Consider the following 14913-nt stretch of genomic DNA (forward strand, 5'->3'; position numbering starts at 1 on the left):
TAATTTCAACCACCTAATTGTCAACATTTCTCAGTTGCATAATTGCACGCCAGTTTCTGTTGAACACAGCACGCTTAAAGTTACGTGAATTATGGCGTCACATTATAACGTAACTTGTGACACCATAAAGTCAATGAAATAATCTCATTTTGTCTAAAATGCACACTTTTTAAAATAGGTCTCACTTTTAGATCATTTGTATCGCATTTTCATTTAGTGAGACTTTTTGCACTACGTTTTTCTAGGGTGTTTAATCTATTTTTGTTTCAATGCGTAATTTCTTCTAAAAAATCCAAATTAACTTTAATTGCCGAAATGTTTCGTTGAAATTTCTTCGGGATTTCGTAATTTAGTAAAACGTTTTTCTAAATAACTAAATAGATGGATTTAATAATTAAACCTAACGGTTCAGTCATTACTTTAAAACAATATCCAAGTCTCAAGTTTCAGTTCTTGTTTTGTATTTTCGTCGAGCAGCAGAATTAGACAAAAGAAATAGTGAGCAAGAAAGAAAGAAAAACAAAAAAAAATACTAAAACACATGAAATAAGGACGAGAAAAGGAACTTTGCAATGGACGCCAATAGACTAAAAAGAGGGCAATTTCACTTGGTTTTGCACAACAGCAACAACGAGAATAGTATCAGACGGAAAACATTTACCGAACACAACGCATTGTAGCAACACGCGCTTTCAACATACTGTCACATCTTGGCATAGGGTTGTTTCGCAACTGCATAGCGCACAAAGATACAAATGGGACTGAGCGTCCGAGTCAAACTGCCACATACTAGAAAACTGCCACATTGTAGTTTTAGGTAGGTTAATTGCCAATAATAGGGCCTTACAATCGAATAGTGGTTTGTTTTGTGTGTTTTCGCGGTTTGTCACTAATATGGAAACAATAACAAATCCTCTTTGCACTTACACCAAAATATTTTTGAAAACACCGAAGGAAGGTAAAACACTGCAGAACTGCATTCACCTGATAGCATTGGACGAAATCGACCGGTATTTGTTATCAAAAGCCGAACGTGAACGGAAACGATAGTAATAGGTTTTACGTGGAAAGTTATGAAATCAAAAATTTAGAAAATAAAAAAATCGGCAAAATAGGATCAAAGGTTAAGACTGGGCAGTGGCTTCTGATTTTGTCATCGCTTCGTTCTCTGCGGACTTGATTGCTTCTATCAGCATCTCCTTCGCCTCGGAGAGCGACCGAAGCGTGACGTCATCAAACACGTCGCCGGCGTCGTCGACCGTCTCGACGTCCACGTCACCAGCAATGACGTCATCGCTTGTTTCGGCGGCCTGGGGCTCGGCAGACGAGGAACCGGGATGGTTGCGGTTGGAAACGGAGGTGGGAGAGCCGGGAGTCGATTTTTCAGAAAGAGGAAGACGGAAGTGTGTGTCCTCCTCTTCCTCCGTGATCTTCTGCTTCTCGTAGTTGACCATCTCCCACTCGATCTGCGCCTTGTTGCTCTTGCGACGGCTGCGCGCGCGGCTTTCAGCCTGCAGAAGTTAAGGGCGATTTTGAGAAGAGGATTTTCTATACAAGGGGATTCGTTTGGCTGAACGACCTCGGTTGGGGGAACGCTGATTAAATTATCCGATGCATGTGAGTAGGTGCTCTTGTTAGCTTTCGGTTTTAAAACAGATTAAGGCTGACATCGTCTTATTTTTTTCAGAGTTATACAGTGGTTTCGTGGTTAAAAGCAAGTGGCTCTAACATAACTCCAACCTAGAAAAATAGCATGTAAAAAACGCCATCTGCCAACCAAAGGTGTTGGACAACGACTCTAATATCGAACGATACGTAATTAGGAAAAAAAACGTGCTAAACTACGTAAACGCTAAGGACTCAAATATCAACAAATAAGTACTTGAAAAAATCGTGTTAATTTAACAAAACAAATCAAATCGAATGCTGAAACCGTATTTACCTGCAAAACGCGCGTGCACTGGTCCACGCCCTGCGGAAAGGTAGTGCTTTCGTCGCGTCCGGCCAGCACCGAGAGGGTGCGGATGTACGAACAGGCGATTCGCAGGATGGCCAGCTTGGAAAGCTTCTGGTTGCAAGAGTAGCTAGGCACCTGGGCGCGCAGCTCGTCGAACGCAGAGCTGATCGTGTGGACGCGGGTTCTTTCCCGGGCGTTGGCGACCAACCGACGTTCCCGGGTCAGATTTTTGTAGCCGGCGGCGCGAGGACTGCCCGAAAGGCCGTCGCCGCGCATTGGCGAGTCGATGTCTCCCATGTCCAGCGGCATTTCGAGTTGGGTCTGCGGAAGGAAACTGATCCGGTCACCGAAGGAAACAGTGTAAAATTGTGTCGCGATATTTTGCTGTTTAAAAGTCGCACCAGGCAATGTTAAATTTACAAATAACGGCCACTGGAAGCTACGGCCTAAGTTACATTCATGACATATGTACAAGAATGACATTCCATTTAATCCCATTTTATGAAAGACAATACGAGAAAAGTAAAAAGAAACAAATAACGCCTGAAAAAAGCTAACATAAGTCGGTCGAACTCTTTCGGTGTGAAGTTATTCACTCAGGCCAAGTATAGAAATAATGTTGGTGCAAATTTTTTCAAATCAAATAGATACTATGGCCATCCGAAAATAATGCTATATCAACGTCCTTTAATTCTCACCTTGATGAATTTCAGAGGCTCTTTTTCGACCTTCTTCAAGACGACGTGATCTTCGGAGTGCTTGGACTTTTTGGACGGCGTCGATTCTAATAAAAGAATCAAACTTTAAATATGTTTCAAGTTAACCTGGGTAGCAAATGATTGGTAGAGAACCGAAACTGTGATGGGCGACAATAATACGTAGTTGACGTTAATTAAATTTCTAACTACCTGTTGGTTTATTTTTCCTCTCTTCGCCTCCGCGCCTCTCCGCTTTTCGCTTTTCGGAGCGGGACGATTTCGGTGTGGTCTTGGATGCCTTGGGGCCCTTCGGTGGGCACGGTTGCTTGGCAGGGGCCGGGACAAGGCGCGCCTCTTCGCGGTTTGCGGGAAGCGCCAGCGCGGGTCGAACCACGGGAATCGGCCGCTTGACTTCCGTCTGAGTCTTAAGCTGCGTTTTAGCAGCGAGAACAGGCGGGACGTGAAAGTCAGCCACTGGCGGACTACGTTCGCGCGACTGCTGCTGGCTCTCATGGGAAGGACGCCTGTTGCCCCAACGCTCTCTGGCCTCGTGTTGCTCCCTGGCCTGCTGGTGCTGCTGCTGTTGGGCGGCTGCGGCAGCCTGGAGAAGCGGGTTGGCAGACATGGCTGGGAAGGCGCCCTGGCCGAGAAACATAGACGAGGTCTGGAGCTGTTGGAGTGCCTGGATCTGCTCGACTGACATCTGTGGGAACACTGGAAGTCCGAGGCCGGCGCCGGGCAGCATCGACGCCACATTAGCGGCGCCGGCATGGGCCAGCATCTCGCGCCACAACAGTGGGTTGCTCAGGAATGAGTTGGCACCGAAGAGAAGAGGGTTAGGCGCCGCCGCCGCGGCCATTGGGTTGGTTTGAGGCATTCCTGGGACAGCGAACGGCATCGACATGCCCTGCATCGCGAAGGCAGGGTTGAAGGCAAAGGGCGAGGAGTAGGGCAGGCCGAAGGGCGAGTGCGGGGTTTGTCCGGCGTACATCGACATGTAAGGGTTGTTGCTCATTGAGTCGGAATCGGAGGAGGCGTGTCGCGCACGTTTGGCTCCCGACAGCGATCTTTTCCTCTTCGTGCGATCCTCGGAGGGGGCGGACGACTCGGTTTCGTGGTGGTTACTGCTTGTTTCTGGACCTTTTCTTTTCCGGGAGTTTTTCTTAGCCCCTGATTCGCGTCGCGACTTGGCAGCGGCCTTGGGAATGTCAGCCACATCAGAAGCATTGTGTTTACCGCAGGTGTTGTTGACGCCGTTGCGGCGGTAAGCCGTGAATGCGGTTCGCTGTTCAGCGCCTACTTCCACAGGCGCCGTTCTGTCGGCAGATGGAGGCGATACAGCCTGCACACGCGGCTGCTGCGGCTGCGGCTGGCGTGATTGCTCGTGAAGATGGCGATCACTGTGATTGCAATCACCGCGTGATGATTGCTGCTCCTTGTTCGCTTGTTTGCCATTAGGGAAGTCTCTCTGCACTTGCTGCTGCTGCTGCTGCTGATGCTGTGGGTGGCTGGGCTCGGGCTGCTTCCTGGCCGTGGGCAATTCCCACTCGCTGCTGTTTCTGCGCCGCGTCGAGTCGACTTTGGAACCGTTTTCAGCGCTCTCGGGCGAACTTGGCGCGGAGCCGCGACCTTCGAACGACCCCGGTCGATCAGGAGCGCGCTGGCCCGGCAGTGGCGCCGCCTGAGCGACGCCCGGCCTCCGCTCGGCTTCGCGGTCCAAGATGGCGCTTCTATATTTGTCGCCGATGTCGACGCGACTGCCAAAGGCGGCGTACATCTGGCGCAAGATGTCGCTCGAGTCCGGAAGGGATTGAGGCGTTTCGCTTCCGTATTGCTTCTGCTGTTGCTGTTGCTGCTGGTTGCTGAAGCTCGCTGCGGGTGAATTGGAGCTCTGTCGGCCTTGTAACGATTTTACAGGGCTGGTGGAGTCGCCGGTACTGCGCGCCGCGTCGAATAGCATCCGCTTCTTTAGGGGATGCGCGTTTTTGGTCGCGTGCGTTTTTTCCGGGCGCTGTTCAACCGGTGATGAGTTCCTGGACAAGCTGCTGCGGCTTAAGTTGTTGTTGTTCGTGTTTTCTTCGACGCCGTCGCGCTGTTGCGGCTCCGGGCCTTCCCCGGCAGCCATCTGGCCCAGCCTGGCAGCCACCAGGGACGGGTGCTGGTTGTACATCTGCGCCAGGAGGCCCAGTTTGGTCATAGGTGCCATTTCGGGGTGCACTGGCTCCGGGTTACGCGACTCGTCCGACTTAGAACTTGAATCGGTTGAGGGACTCCTCTGAAAAATACAAACACTAGAGTCAAAAATTATGCTTTAGAATTGTCGAACTTTAGGTTTAAACATATCAGATTTTATTTTTTGACATGACAGTTTTACGGGGTACAATCAAGACCTATGGCACCAACAAACGCAAATTATCGAACTTCGGGTTTCAACTGATTGCATTCCATGTATTTTACATAACAGTGTTTTAAAGGGTACAAATCAGGCCTATGGCATCAGCAAGACCAGTTAATATTGGGTCGCTTAATCACGGTGCATAAAACCTAGGTGTAATCTACCGTTTTTGGTGCCTAACCCTCCATTTGAGCCCCTAATTGGCTAAATGATGGACGCAAGTCACACGTTGAAAAACAAGTTTCAATATCACTCATCTTATCCTCGAATCGCCAGTAGAAAAACTCCGTGGAAACACGTTCCTATCGGCCGCAAATCGCACCCGAAAATTTCGAACAAGCAGGTCGATGGAGTTGCACCCGGTTTTGCAAGATTTTAAAATGCCCAGCAGGCTCCGACGCGGTAATTATCGCCGACAGATGTTTCTCCCATTTCGCCGATACCGCGCCGTTTCTCATTGGAAAGAAGTCCACTTAGCACAGAACAGAAGGGCCTGAGCGGTAAGCCTTACTCGGGGGAATAGATACGCACAGGGAAACGATGGGAGAACTGGGAAGAATGGAAGACGGATGCGGAGTGCTAATTGCCATCAAAAATCCGACGGCCCTTTAATCTATCCCACCTTGATTTATTATATTATTAATAATGTGAAAAGGGGCTTCTAAAAATACCCTTGACGTCCAGGTAGATTGGCGGACTCCTGTTCCCCAATCTACTATGTCTATTTCGTTTTTCCAGTTTGCTCGACGATAAAAAAGTGGGACGAAAGAGCGTATGGAAAACACATTTTTACGGGCGGCTTCTTATGCTGAGCAACGGGTCGAAAAACGTCTGGCAAGCAAAAAGGCACGACGGTGCAGCTTGTACGGCCCTCCATTAATGTGGTCGCGTAGATCGGCTCTCGCCACACGTCCCCTGATAGTTTTCGAGTCGGCAAGCTTCTGGTGCCTAATTGGCGTGTGTATACCCGATGTTGACATATAGAAGCCCATCGGGAATAAAAGCAGTACAAAGGACACAGCTGTGCGCGGGGAGCTAACGCGCCTGCATCAGCGCCTGGCAGCCGGCGCTTTGTTGACTGTTGGCGTCGTTTCAGGCCCGCGGTCGGCCTCGGCGAGATATCGATTTTGGGAAAAGTATATAGGTTCCTAATAAAGAATTGTAACGCGCGGAAAGCAGGTTCAAGATTAATGGCACTATGAATACCCAAGTTTGGCAAAAATCGTTCTGGGTGGGCAATGGCCTGGGATGTTTCATTGAGAGCTATACCAATAAACCACAGACGACCCACCTACGTCTTGGTACGATTTGAGTAATAGAGAGAAAATCCGAACGCAAACGTTTGCAAGGCTAAAAACAACAGTAAACGTGTATTCTCGATTCTTCGCACAATCTTCCAAAAACGAAAAAAAACAACTCGCGGCATTTATCGATCTGCCTCCTTACCCGATGATGGTTGTGATGACGGTGATGCTGGTAGGCGGCCACGCGTTCCCCGGCCAGGGCCGACGCGGCCGTCGCGAACCGGTCGTAGGCCTCGATCTCTGGCGAGCTGCTGCTGCTATCTGACAGATGCTGCTCCCTGAGGAAATAATAGCAAAATCAATCGCCGCTCGCTCGCTCTAACCCGCAAATCCCCTTTCGAACGTGTCGTCCCACTGCTGCTGCTTCCCATTGGCGTCCAAATTCTCCTGGCGCCCCCTGCCCTACCGCCAGCTTGCGCTGCAATCGAAACGCAGGGACGGGCCAGCTTACAAGGCCACATCAAAGATCGCCTGGCTCGTTTTCCCGACTTAACGTTGGCACCGTTTTTCAGCCAGTGGCTATCCAAAGGCATGCTTATCCCTCTATTTTCCAGGCTTGTCACAACTGGCACGACAATAAAAAAAAAGACCAGGCCGCATTTTAAATTAACCGCGCAAACTGGCCGAATATGTCGCTGGCAATTGTCTTGGGATCGGACAAGATTTCGATCTTGAAGAAGACAGAAGCTGCCATCTGTTACACTCGATGCTACAACCCTTATCATATGCTTTGAGACGTTTGGACTTAGTAACCAAATTGCTGAATTGAAATTGAGCTATTAACACAACTTGCGTTTATCACACACCAATTCGTTACAGCGAAAATAGACTACGTGGAAAAAATGGTTTAAGGGTCAAAAACAACTCATTTAAAAGCTAAATACTGCAATTGGTCAGGCGAAGCATCATTAGTGCTGTTTTTACCAAACAAATTTTGTTTTTTTGGATCCTGCGATATGGAAAAAGTCATAAGCATCTCATAGTTTTAGAAAGCTATAGGTCCGAAAACTAACATTAGTAATACTATTACCGGTAGCCCACATCAAAGTGTTGGCTAAAGTGTCATATAAAGTTTCAGATAACAGTATTGTGCAATTGGAAGATTGGTTGTATTGTGGGCTAGTCGCCATCCGGAGCTACATTTTATCCTTACCTGGTAACATGACGTTTGTAGATGTCGCTGTGCGAAAATGACGTTGCCACGCAAGCCGGCATGACGTCACTCTTCACGTTCACTTTGTATTGGTTGAGGATGTTTGAGTGTATCTGCAGACAATGGGTCTGTTAGATGCACGACAAAATCAGATAAATAGAAGTAGCATTCGTTTCGTACATGTACTATCATGCAACAGAAGGCCCAAAATCCCCAGTACACATTTCACAAAGCGGGCATTGTGCGGAAAACCCTAAGCTTCAAAGAAGCCCTTGCGCGTGGCCCTCTTATCGCATTCGGGAGCCTTACACACTATACGCGAAGCCAAGCTGGCCTCAACGCCTCATAACCGACTTCAAGTGCGTGAGGAGATAAGCCCAAGTGTCGGCGAGATAACTCCGTGTCTTGGGTGCTAAGGGGAAAACGGCCTCTGGATATTTTCTTCTGTTAGCTAAAATAACGGCAACAACCCAAACTGCTCGATGACTGTTTTTAAAATGGCGGAAAGCCCTTTGCCTGATTGTAAAATCGCACCCTCATTAGATGTCCGCCCGCGTTAAAAGCAATAGCGTTGTGTAACACGAATATAGCTACTTGGTGGCGTGTTGATATATAATATTTCACATTTAAATTAATTTTCAGCGCGTTGGCCTTTGTTGAAGCCCTTTCAACAAGCGAGTACGTACCTTATAAAGGTTGCCTGGCAAGTTAGCTGTAAAAGTTTGAGTTCACTCGAAGCGAGGAACTCTTTGATATTATTTATTTGAATATTTGAATAACTTTAAGAACTTACCTTTGGAGAGGCGGAGGTCATATCAGGTGAAAACGCTTCTTCGAGCACCATAAAGGATATAATGCCACCTTATAAATCCAGCATGAGAAGTGGAATTCTCAATTCGCTCGGCGTGTTACACAGAGTAAATTGGCAGATATTGGCTTTTCGACTATAAATTGCTTTTAAAGCCTACGCTAGCTGGTGGAAATTAAACAGAAGATCAAAAAATGTGCTTCGCAAGCCTTTGAAAGTGTTAGACGAAAAGTAAAGCAGTCTAAATAAAAGGGTAAGATATGTTGCTTGCTGCTAACTTACACCTGCTGTCAAGTGCGTCGTTTTACAAAACAAATCTGACTGACTAACACTGTTTCATACTTCGAACAAAAACTCCGCTGAAACGCGGGACTCAACTTTCCTCCTTCGTCGGCGCGGGAACAGAACAACCAAATCGCCGCCGAAATCTCGCGCCCACGTCGATGTGTAACAACACGCCGCACCTCGCCACATCGTAGTGTGAACTGCGCTAACCACTGCCCGGCGCGAACCTGCGTCTAATCCGCTGCAAAAACGAGAGAAGTGCATCTGTTGGGTCAGCAGCAGCAGGGACAAGCGAGCGAAGGCTTTTTGCCCGCCTATTTGCCCGCCGATGCCTAATGCGCTCACGCCAGCTGTCGCGTTTTCAAGCGCCTAGGCCCCGATCCACCCGCAATGCATAATGCATCGCGTAGTTGCAGTCACCTGGGCCCTTCGCCGCCCGTCTTAGTCGCGACAGAGGACCGCCAAGTGGCCCGGGACAGCTGTTCCGCATTTCCCCCATGCGATGCAAGTCATCTGCCCGGCGCCCGCCTTGCAGCAGTTGCACTGGATGAAGGGCAGGTCCTCTGGGCCGCCTTCTACGCTGCCACGGACCGCTTAGCGCCCCGCTTGTCGACCCGGCTCGTAAAACCATTTTCGCATCAAATTAATTTCACCTTTTTTCTCGTGTCGCGGCGCAGAAGGCGGCCGAGAGAGAGAGAGACGCGGACCTGAGCCCTTCCCATCTGTCAGTCACGGTGATGCCCACTGACGACGCTCTGTCTGCTCCCTTTCGCCGCTTGCTCTCTTGCATTCTCCCACTCTCCAAGCTTCCCACGCGCGCCTCCTCCCGCGCCCGGCTAATTGATCCGCGCTGCCGATTCTGGGCGGAATTCTGAAATTCCGCTTTTGTGACGTCGTTTCACGTCTTCGTAACTTTCGCTGGGGCTCGCAATTTGCTTCTTCGCGCCGTGTCGGTTTTGTGTTGCCGTCAACGCGGGCTGAATTGGTTCGCCAACACCTCGCGGCGCGAAACACTTAATTCGCGCCTTTCAGTCGGATAAGTGGCCCGTGTTGTGGCCGCCTTTGTGCCCGGCTCCGCTTTTCCCACCTCATGTAACAATCCTTTCTTTCAGGGCCGCGCCTGCACCGGACGAATAAACGGACAAGCAACCGAGGCAAGCGGAAATTTTCGGCCCGTATCCATTTTCTCTTTGAGACGCATCCACCAAAGGACTTTGCCACAAATGGCCGTCCACTGTTGACTTTTCGGGGCAAAAGCGCAGTTTTTTTTCGGGCCGTCTTTTGTGTCTCGGTGTGGATATTGTAATGCGAGAAAGGCGTCTCAGCGCAGAACTAATTTCCGTTTCCGCAGAAAGGCCTTAAATATCGATACATTGCAGCAGGCCGATGTTTTTCATCAATGTGACGTGTATGATAGTTTTGCGTATGCTTCACCCTGAAGACTGACTTTACACTTTACAGTCAACAATCGATATTTCATGCAGAAGTTTAAAACAAAAACTTCTCAAAAATGTTTTTTGGAAACGCTATGTCATTTTTCTGATCACTCTTCTAAAAATTAGGAGTCAAGTCACTCATTATTATTAGAACAGCTCCTAAATTTTTCAGCTGTTCGGAGATAAAAAAAATATCCTTAAACAGTTATGCCAGTAGTTGCTTATACCACTTGCATTAACCCGCATTTCCATTTGGCGCGTGTTCGCTGTCTCCAAGCCACTTCGCTCACAACACCGACCCTCGTCATGCCAGATGGCGGCCGTTGATAAGAAGGTCCACAGCAGCAACAGCAGCATCTAAACAGCTCGCAGCACATAAGCAAAGGCTGAAGCGATTTGCCATCAAGGCGGACGGAAAAGCAATTTGCGTCAGCTCAATTATTACAGCGGCTAATACCCACTCGAGTTCGGATGCCGAATTTATCGCTGTTAAATGCGCAAGGACTGGCGCTCGCCATCTGGGCAAAAACAAGGAAGGCTTCCTCATTGCGAACGCGGTTAAATGACGGATACGGCTCGAGAATGGCAGCAACGGCAAAAGTTGTGTGATTTCGCGGAAAGGCTCGACTGCACTCTCACAATGCGGTCTTTCGCTTTGTTACGATCGCAATCGGCCCGATATACAGTAATGCCCCTTGCAAACAGAGGAAATAAGCTGATGGAGCCCGCAGGAAAAAATACAATAAAAACATCACGCAAACAGCCTTCATACCTGTAAATTATCACACAACTCTGCAGGCAACAAAACCCTTTTTGCACCAGCGGAACTTTATGCACGTATCTAAAAAAACAGTTTAACTTACAGGTACACCTGTCAAATGGTAATACCGGTGCCGATCTGATACCAAATCAAGTTATACTCATTCTAGTCACAACAAACCAACCAGCGTAGGGATTTTTAATTTTGGTCCGTAATAGTTTCTTAGTCAAGTATGTGTAACCTTACAATCGCTTTACAAATGTAATTGTGGCCTTAAATGTATTGCGCATAAGATACGTACCAGACATTGGTCGCATATATCTACAGTGCACTATACAGCTACACCTCGGCCGACTTATTCGAGCAGGCGCAATCTTGAAAACCTTTTGTCACGCTCGCGGAGTAATTAGCAGGCGGCGGCGCGAGGTCTAATAAAAACAACAGAAGCGTGTGTTCAAACTGGTCAAAAGCGGCCGCTTCTCAAGAAAGCAACAATGGACGGATCGCGACAAGTGACATCTGCCACTGTATGGACATTGACCGCCGCCATGCCGACCAAGGAGAATCGTTCGCCCTTCCAACGAATGAATAGCATCTGTTCGTAAACCGCCTCGCATTTTCCCCACGGCTTTCTCGGTATTCGAGTGACGATGTTGTGGATAAATTTGGTTTATGTCGGCCCGGTTTTCACGGCCAGCTCGTGAAGCGCCGACATATCTGTTCTGAGTCTATTTTTTCATGTCACATTCGCAAAGTTGGCTTTGCCCTTTTCGGCAAGGTTCGCCACATGTGCAATGGTCAAGTCAAGGCGTTATCTTTGCTTCATTGGCAATTTGTAAAGCGTATACCAGTCCAGCTCTTTTGAGTTTTACAAAAAGAGCTTTGTAAAAAAAGGCTATCAATTCTTTCGACAATTCTTAGAATATGACAATATATTTAATTCCCAGCTGTTATTCTAAACACCCACAGCGTTTAAAGCGATATGAATGCCTTGTATTATTTTGTCGCATTCCTTTTGTATGCAAACAAAATATTTTTTATTATATATAAAAAAATTAAATTCCATTGAAACCTAACGCGAATTTGTTGTTTAAAAATCGCCGTGCTATGGAACCTCTATTCCGCGTCCAATACAGGTCTTCTTCCAGTATTAGCCAGACTTAAAAAGCGATCTAACAATCTTTCCCCCATTTTCGATCAAACCTCGGTTAAACGATGGGGCGATTGCTTTTAGCGCGGCGACGGCGACCGGGACTCGGTGTTGACTTAAAAGCACGCGACACACACCGGGGGTCGATAACAGCTGGCCACCATTCAGCACCGACCTGGCATCGGCGATTCCCCGAGCGAAATGTGGTGGCCCTGGCTAAAATTGCCCATTGACCTTTCGCCTTATTTGAGCATGTGCTGCGAGTGGTTACTGTAGGTCTTCTTAGGTTTTTCGTTTTATTTTTTTTTACAAAGATACGTCAGCATTATAGGCGCTCGAATTGCTTTGTTTACTTTCTATTTACAGCGATTCGAATTTGACACAAAAATTGGTTTGATAAAAATCAATCGTTTTTTTTTGCGTAAGTCGGTTTTGCGAACTGGAAATTGGACAAGTGGCGAAAAAAGCAGTATAGGACCAAAACACTCAATTAAAGAAATACCTGATTTTTTCGCTTATCGAGGTAGTCACGTATATACTTAATATGAACAGATCGTTAGGTAACGCTTTGGTCAAACGTAGGGAAAATTTTTTTTTAACAAACAACCATCATCAAACGAAACGCGGACATTTAATAGACCAATGTGGCAAATTTTCTAGAAGTGAAATAAATAAATCGCATGATGACTAATTTTTAAGGCTTGAAAAACAATGCAAAGGCGTGGTCTTACTCTAAAGGGTGACGTGGCTCTCTATAAAAACTTGTCCAATTTGATCTAAACAACAGGCAACAACACAGCTGCCTCGAGCGCCGGGTCCTGTTTTCGTTGAGCAGCGCTTTATCTCCGAACCCAGGCGGGATCGAATCTCGGGCAAATGCAAAGCAGAGCAGAGTAGAGGGTGTGGATGGGCGTGTCAACGGGGGGAGGGGGCGTGATGTAGAGATGCGCATCCATCGACGACGGGCATCCGGCGATCGATCGAATCGGTCGGCCAAATATCCTCAGAGGCATTCGCTTTCCGGCGCCCCATGTCAGGGCTGTCGCGGGCGACCGCCAAAGCCATCGCAATCGGGCTGACATCTGCTCCGTTGAATCATATCTCCCCATCTCCCGGCCGCCGCTGTTGATTAATTAACGAAGCCTGCGCGCTGCTTCAAGACCTATGCTTCGCCTATTGACTCCTCATCAGCCAGGGTTCTCCTGGGAACGCCGAAATGAAGGCGCAGGTGCATCACCTTCGTCTGACTCGTCCAAACGTCGTCCGGCTCGATTCGCAGTGACGTTTCTCGCTCGGATGACGCGCTGAGGTTAATGCGCCGTGGCCGCGCTATTAGGGCCGATCGAACTTCTAGCTTGTATCCGGCTATGCTGCTGTTGTACAGCAATGCTTCTACTGCATTTAACATTTTTTCGCTTTGTTCACGAAATCTCCAACGGTCTTTAGATATTTGCTCGTGTGTCTATTGTCGATTGGCGTATATTTTTTGGGGGGCGTGCCGCCGAATTTGTTCTCTGTTATGTGCGCGTCGCAAGTGGAAAAATGTGAAGGGCACTGTTCTTGTACATCGATATTATTTACGGTTAAACCTAGTTACTTAAAACGGCTTGTTTATGCACTTAGCTATTACACAGCTTAATACAGTGGTTCTCAACCTTTTTTCTTTCGTGGCCCATTTACGTTGCAAAAAAATTCTGTGACCCAATTGAATTTTTATGAAAGAAAAAGCTTTAAAATAGGTTTAGAACAAAACACAGCAGAACATATTTCAAAAAAGATTATTTATTCAACCGTGCATTAGTGAAATACTTGTGGCTGAACAATAAATTTACATTCCTTTTTAATTCCTCCCCAAGCCATTATTCCTATAAAGTGAGCCATGGCCCACTGGCTGAGAACCGCTGGCTTAATACAAGCGATTTAACTAATCATGTTTGTACTTTTTTATGTTTTTTTTTAATACTTAATAGCATTTCGAAGGAAACCCGACCAATATAGATTTTTCCCACAATAATAACATCGCTGATTCAATTTTAAGTACGCATGCAGCGTTTTGTACTTGAAACTCGGGCTGTAGACCTCGCAGACACATCGCATTTTCCCAAAAATTAAACCTAGAATAAAGGGCGCGCGGTCGTATGGCTAGCTTAAGCACGCGAGGCCCGCCTTTTGACTCAGCAGTACAAACAACAAGAGAGGGAAGGTGGGGGTTAGCCTCGCAAATCAGCATCGGTGATCTTGTCGGCTAAGGCGCCGACTCACAACGCAGCCTGCAGGCACTGACAGGGCATAGGGTAGGTGAAATAGACGGGCCAGTATGCCATGGCGACGGTAAAGAGTATTCCGCGTCAACATTTTTAAAGTATGCCACACAGCATTAAAACATGTTCTTCTACAAATAAGCTCTTGGATAGACTTCGGAATAAATCGCCTTCAACTTTACCCGTTTGAATTGCAAACTTGTTTATCCGGCAAATAGTTTTTTATAATGAATACACCCACGTTTCGGTGATAGAAAACAAATTTTACAATTCAACTAATGACAGTCAGCAGCAGTATGTTCATTACCCGTTTGATTATGTTTAACATTCTCCATTAACGTCGTAGTAAGGTCAACCATCCCCCAAAATCGCAACACATTCAACGCTTTGGACGAAATACGCAGAAAAGGATTGTAGTACACAGCACTAAGTAGGTTCACCACCCCTGCTGTATAGAGGCTTGGCGATGTAGCCCTGTTGCCTTGTGTACACAGGGGCCGGGCCCCTCTTTCGCGTCGCCGCGTTGTTTTGCTATCCGGGCCGTGTTTGCCCAGTGACGGTGTTAGGGGGTGTTGGGTATGTTTGCGGCGCCAGGCCCGCGTGTGTCGACCGCCACGCACAATTTGCACCTTATCAATCCGGCTCGTCTACCCCTGTCTCGCTTCCTTTAGACTTACAGGCCTAAAGATCCGTCCGATGATGGAGA

The 14913-nt window shown here is 47.6% G+C and overlaps 1 protein-coding gene across 1 annotated transcript; it reads right to left on the minus strand.

Moving 5' to 3' along the window:
* Positions 1-800: 800 nt before the first annotated feature.
* On the minus strand, positions 801-8422 carry LOC146132114 (uncharacterized). Its single transcript, XM_083397211.1, has 7 exons — positions 8301-8422; positions 7508-7620; positions 6497-6632; positions 2866-4930; positions 2656-2741; positions 1943-2278; positions 801-1511 (listed from the first exon to the last, which is right to left on the minus strand). The coding sequence occupies exons 1-7, from the start codon at positions 8349-8351 to the stop codon at positions 1125-1127; spliced, it is 3174 nt and encodes a 1057-aa protein (XP_083253337.1). The 5' UTR covers positions 8352-8422; the 3' UTR covers positions 801-1124.
* Positions 8423-14913: the final 6491 nt, after the last annotated feature.

The sequence above is a fragment of the Ascidiella aspersa genome, chromosome 9 (assembly GCF_963924565.1).
Source record: "Ascidiella aspersa chromosome 9, kaAscAspe10.2, whole genome shotgun sequence".
In the NCBI taxonomy this organism is placed as follows: Eukaryota; Metazoa; Chordata; class Ascidiacea; order Phlebobranchia; family Ascidiidae; genus Ascidiella; species Ascidiella aspersa.

Bases quoted from the DNA above. Each gene is read 5' to 3' on its own strand.
- LOC146132114 (XM_083397211.1), bottom strand. From the start codon at position 8,351: ATGGTGCTCGAAGAAGCGTTTTCACCTGATATGACCTCCGCCTCTCCA. The intron at 2,742-2,865 runs GTAGTTAGAAAT...TTCTTTTATTAG, and splicing joins GAGGAAAAATAAACCAACAG to AATCGACGCCGTCCAAAAAG. The intron at 1,512-1,942 runs GTAAATACGGTT...TAACTTCTGCAG, and splicing joins AGTGCACGCGCGTTTTGCAG to GCTGAAAGCCGCGCGCGCAG.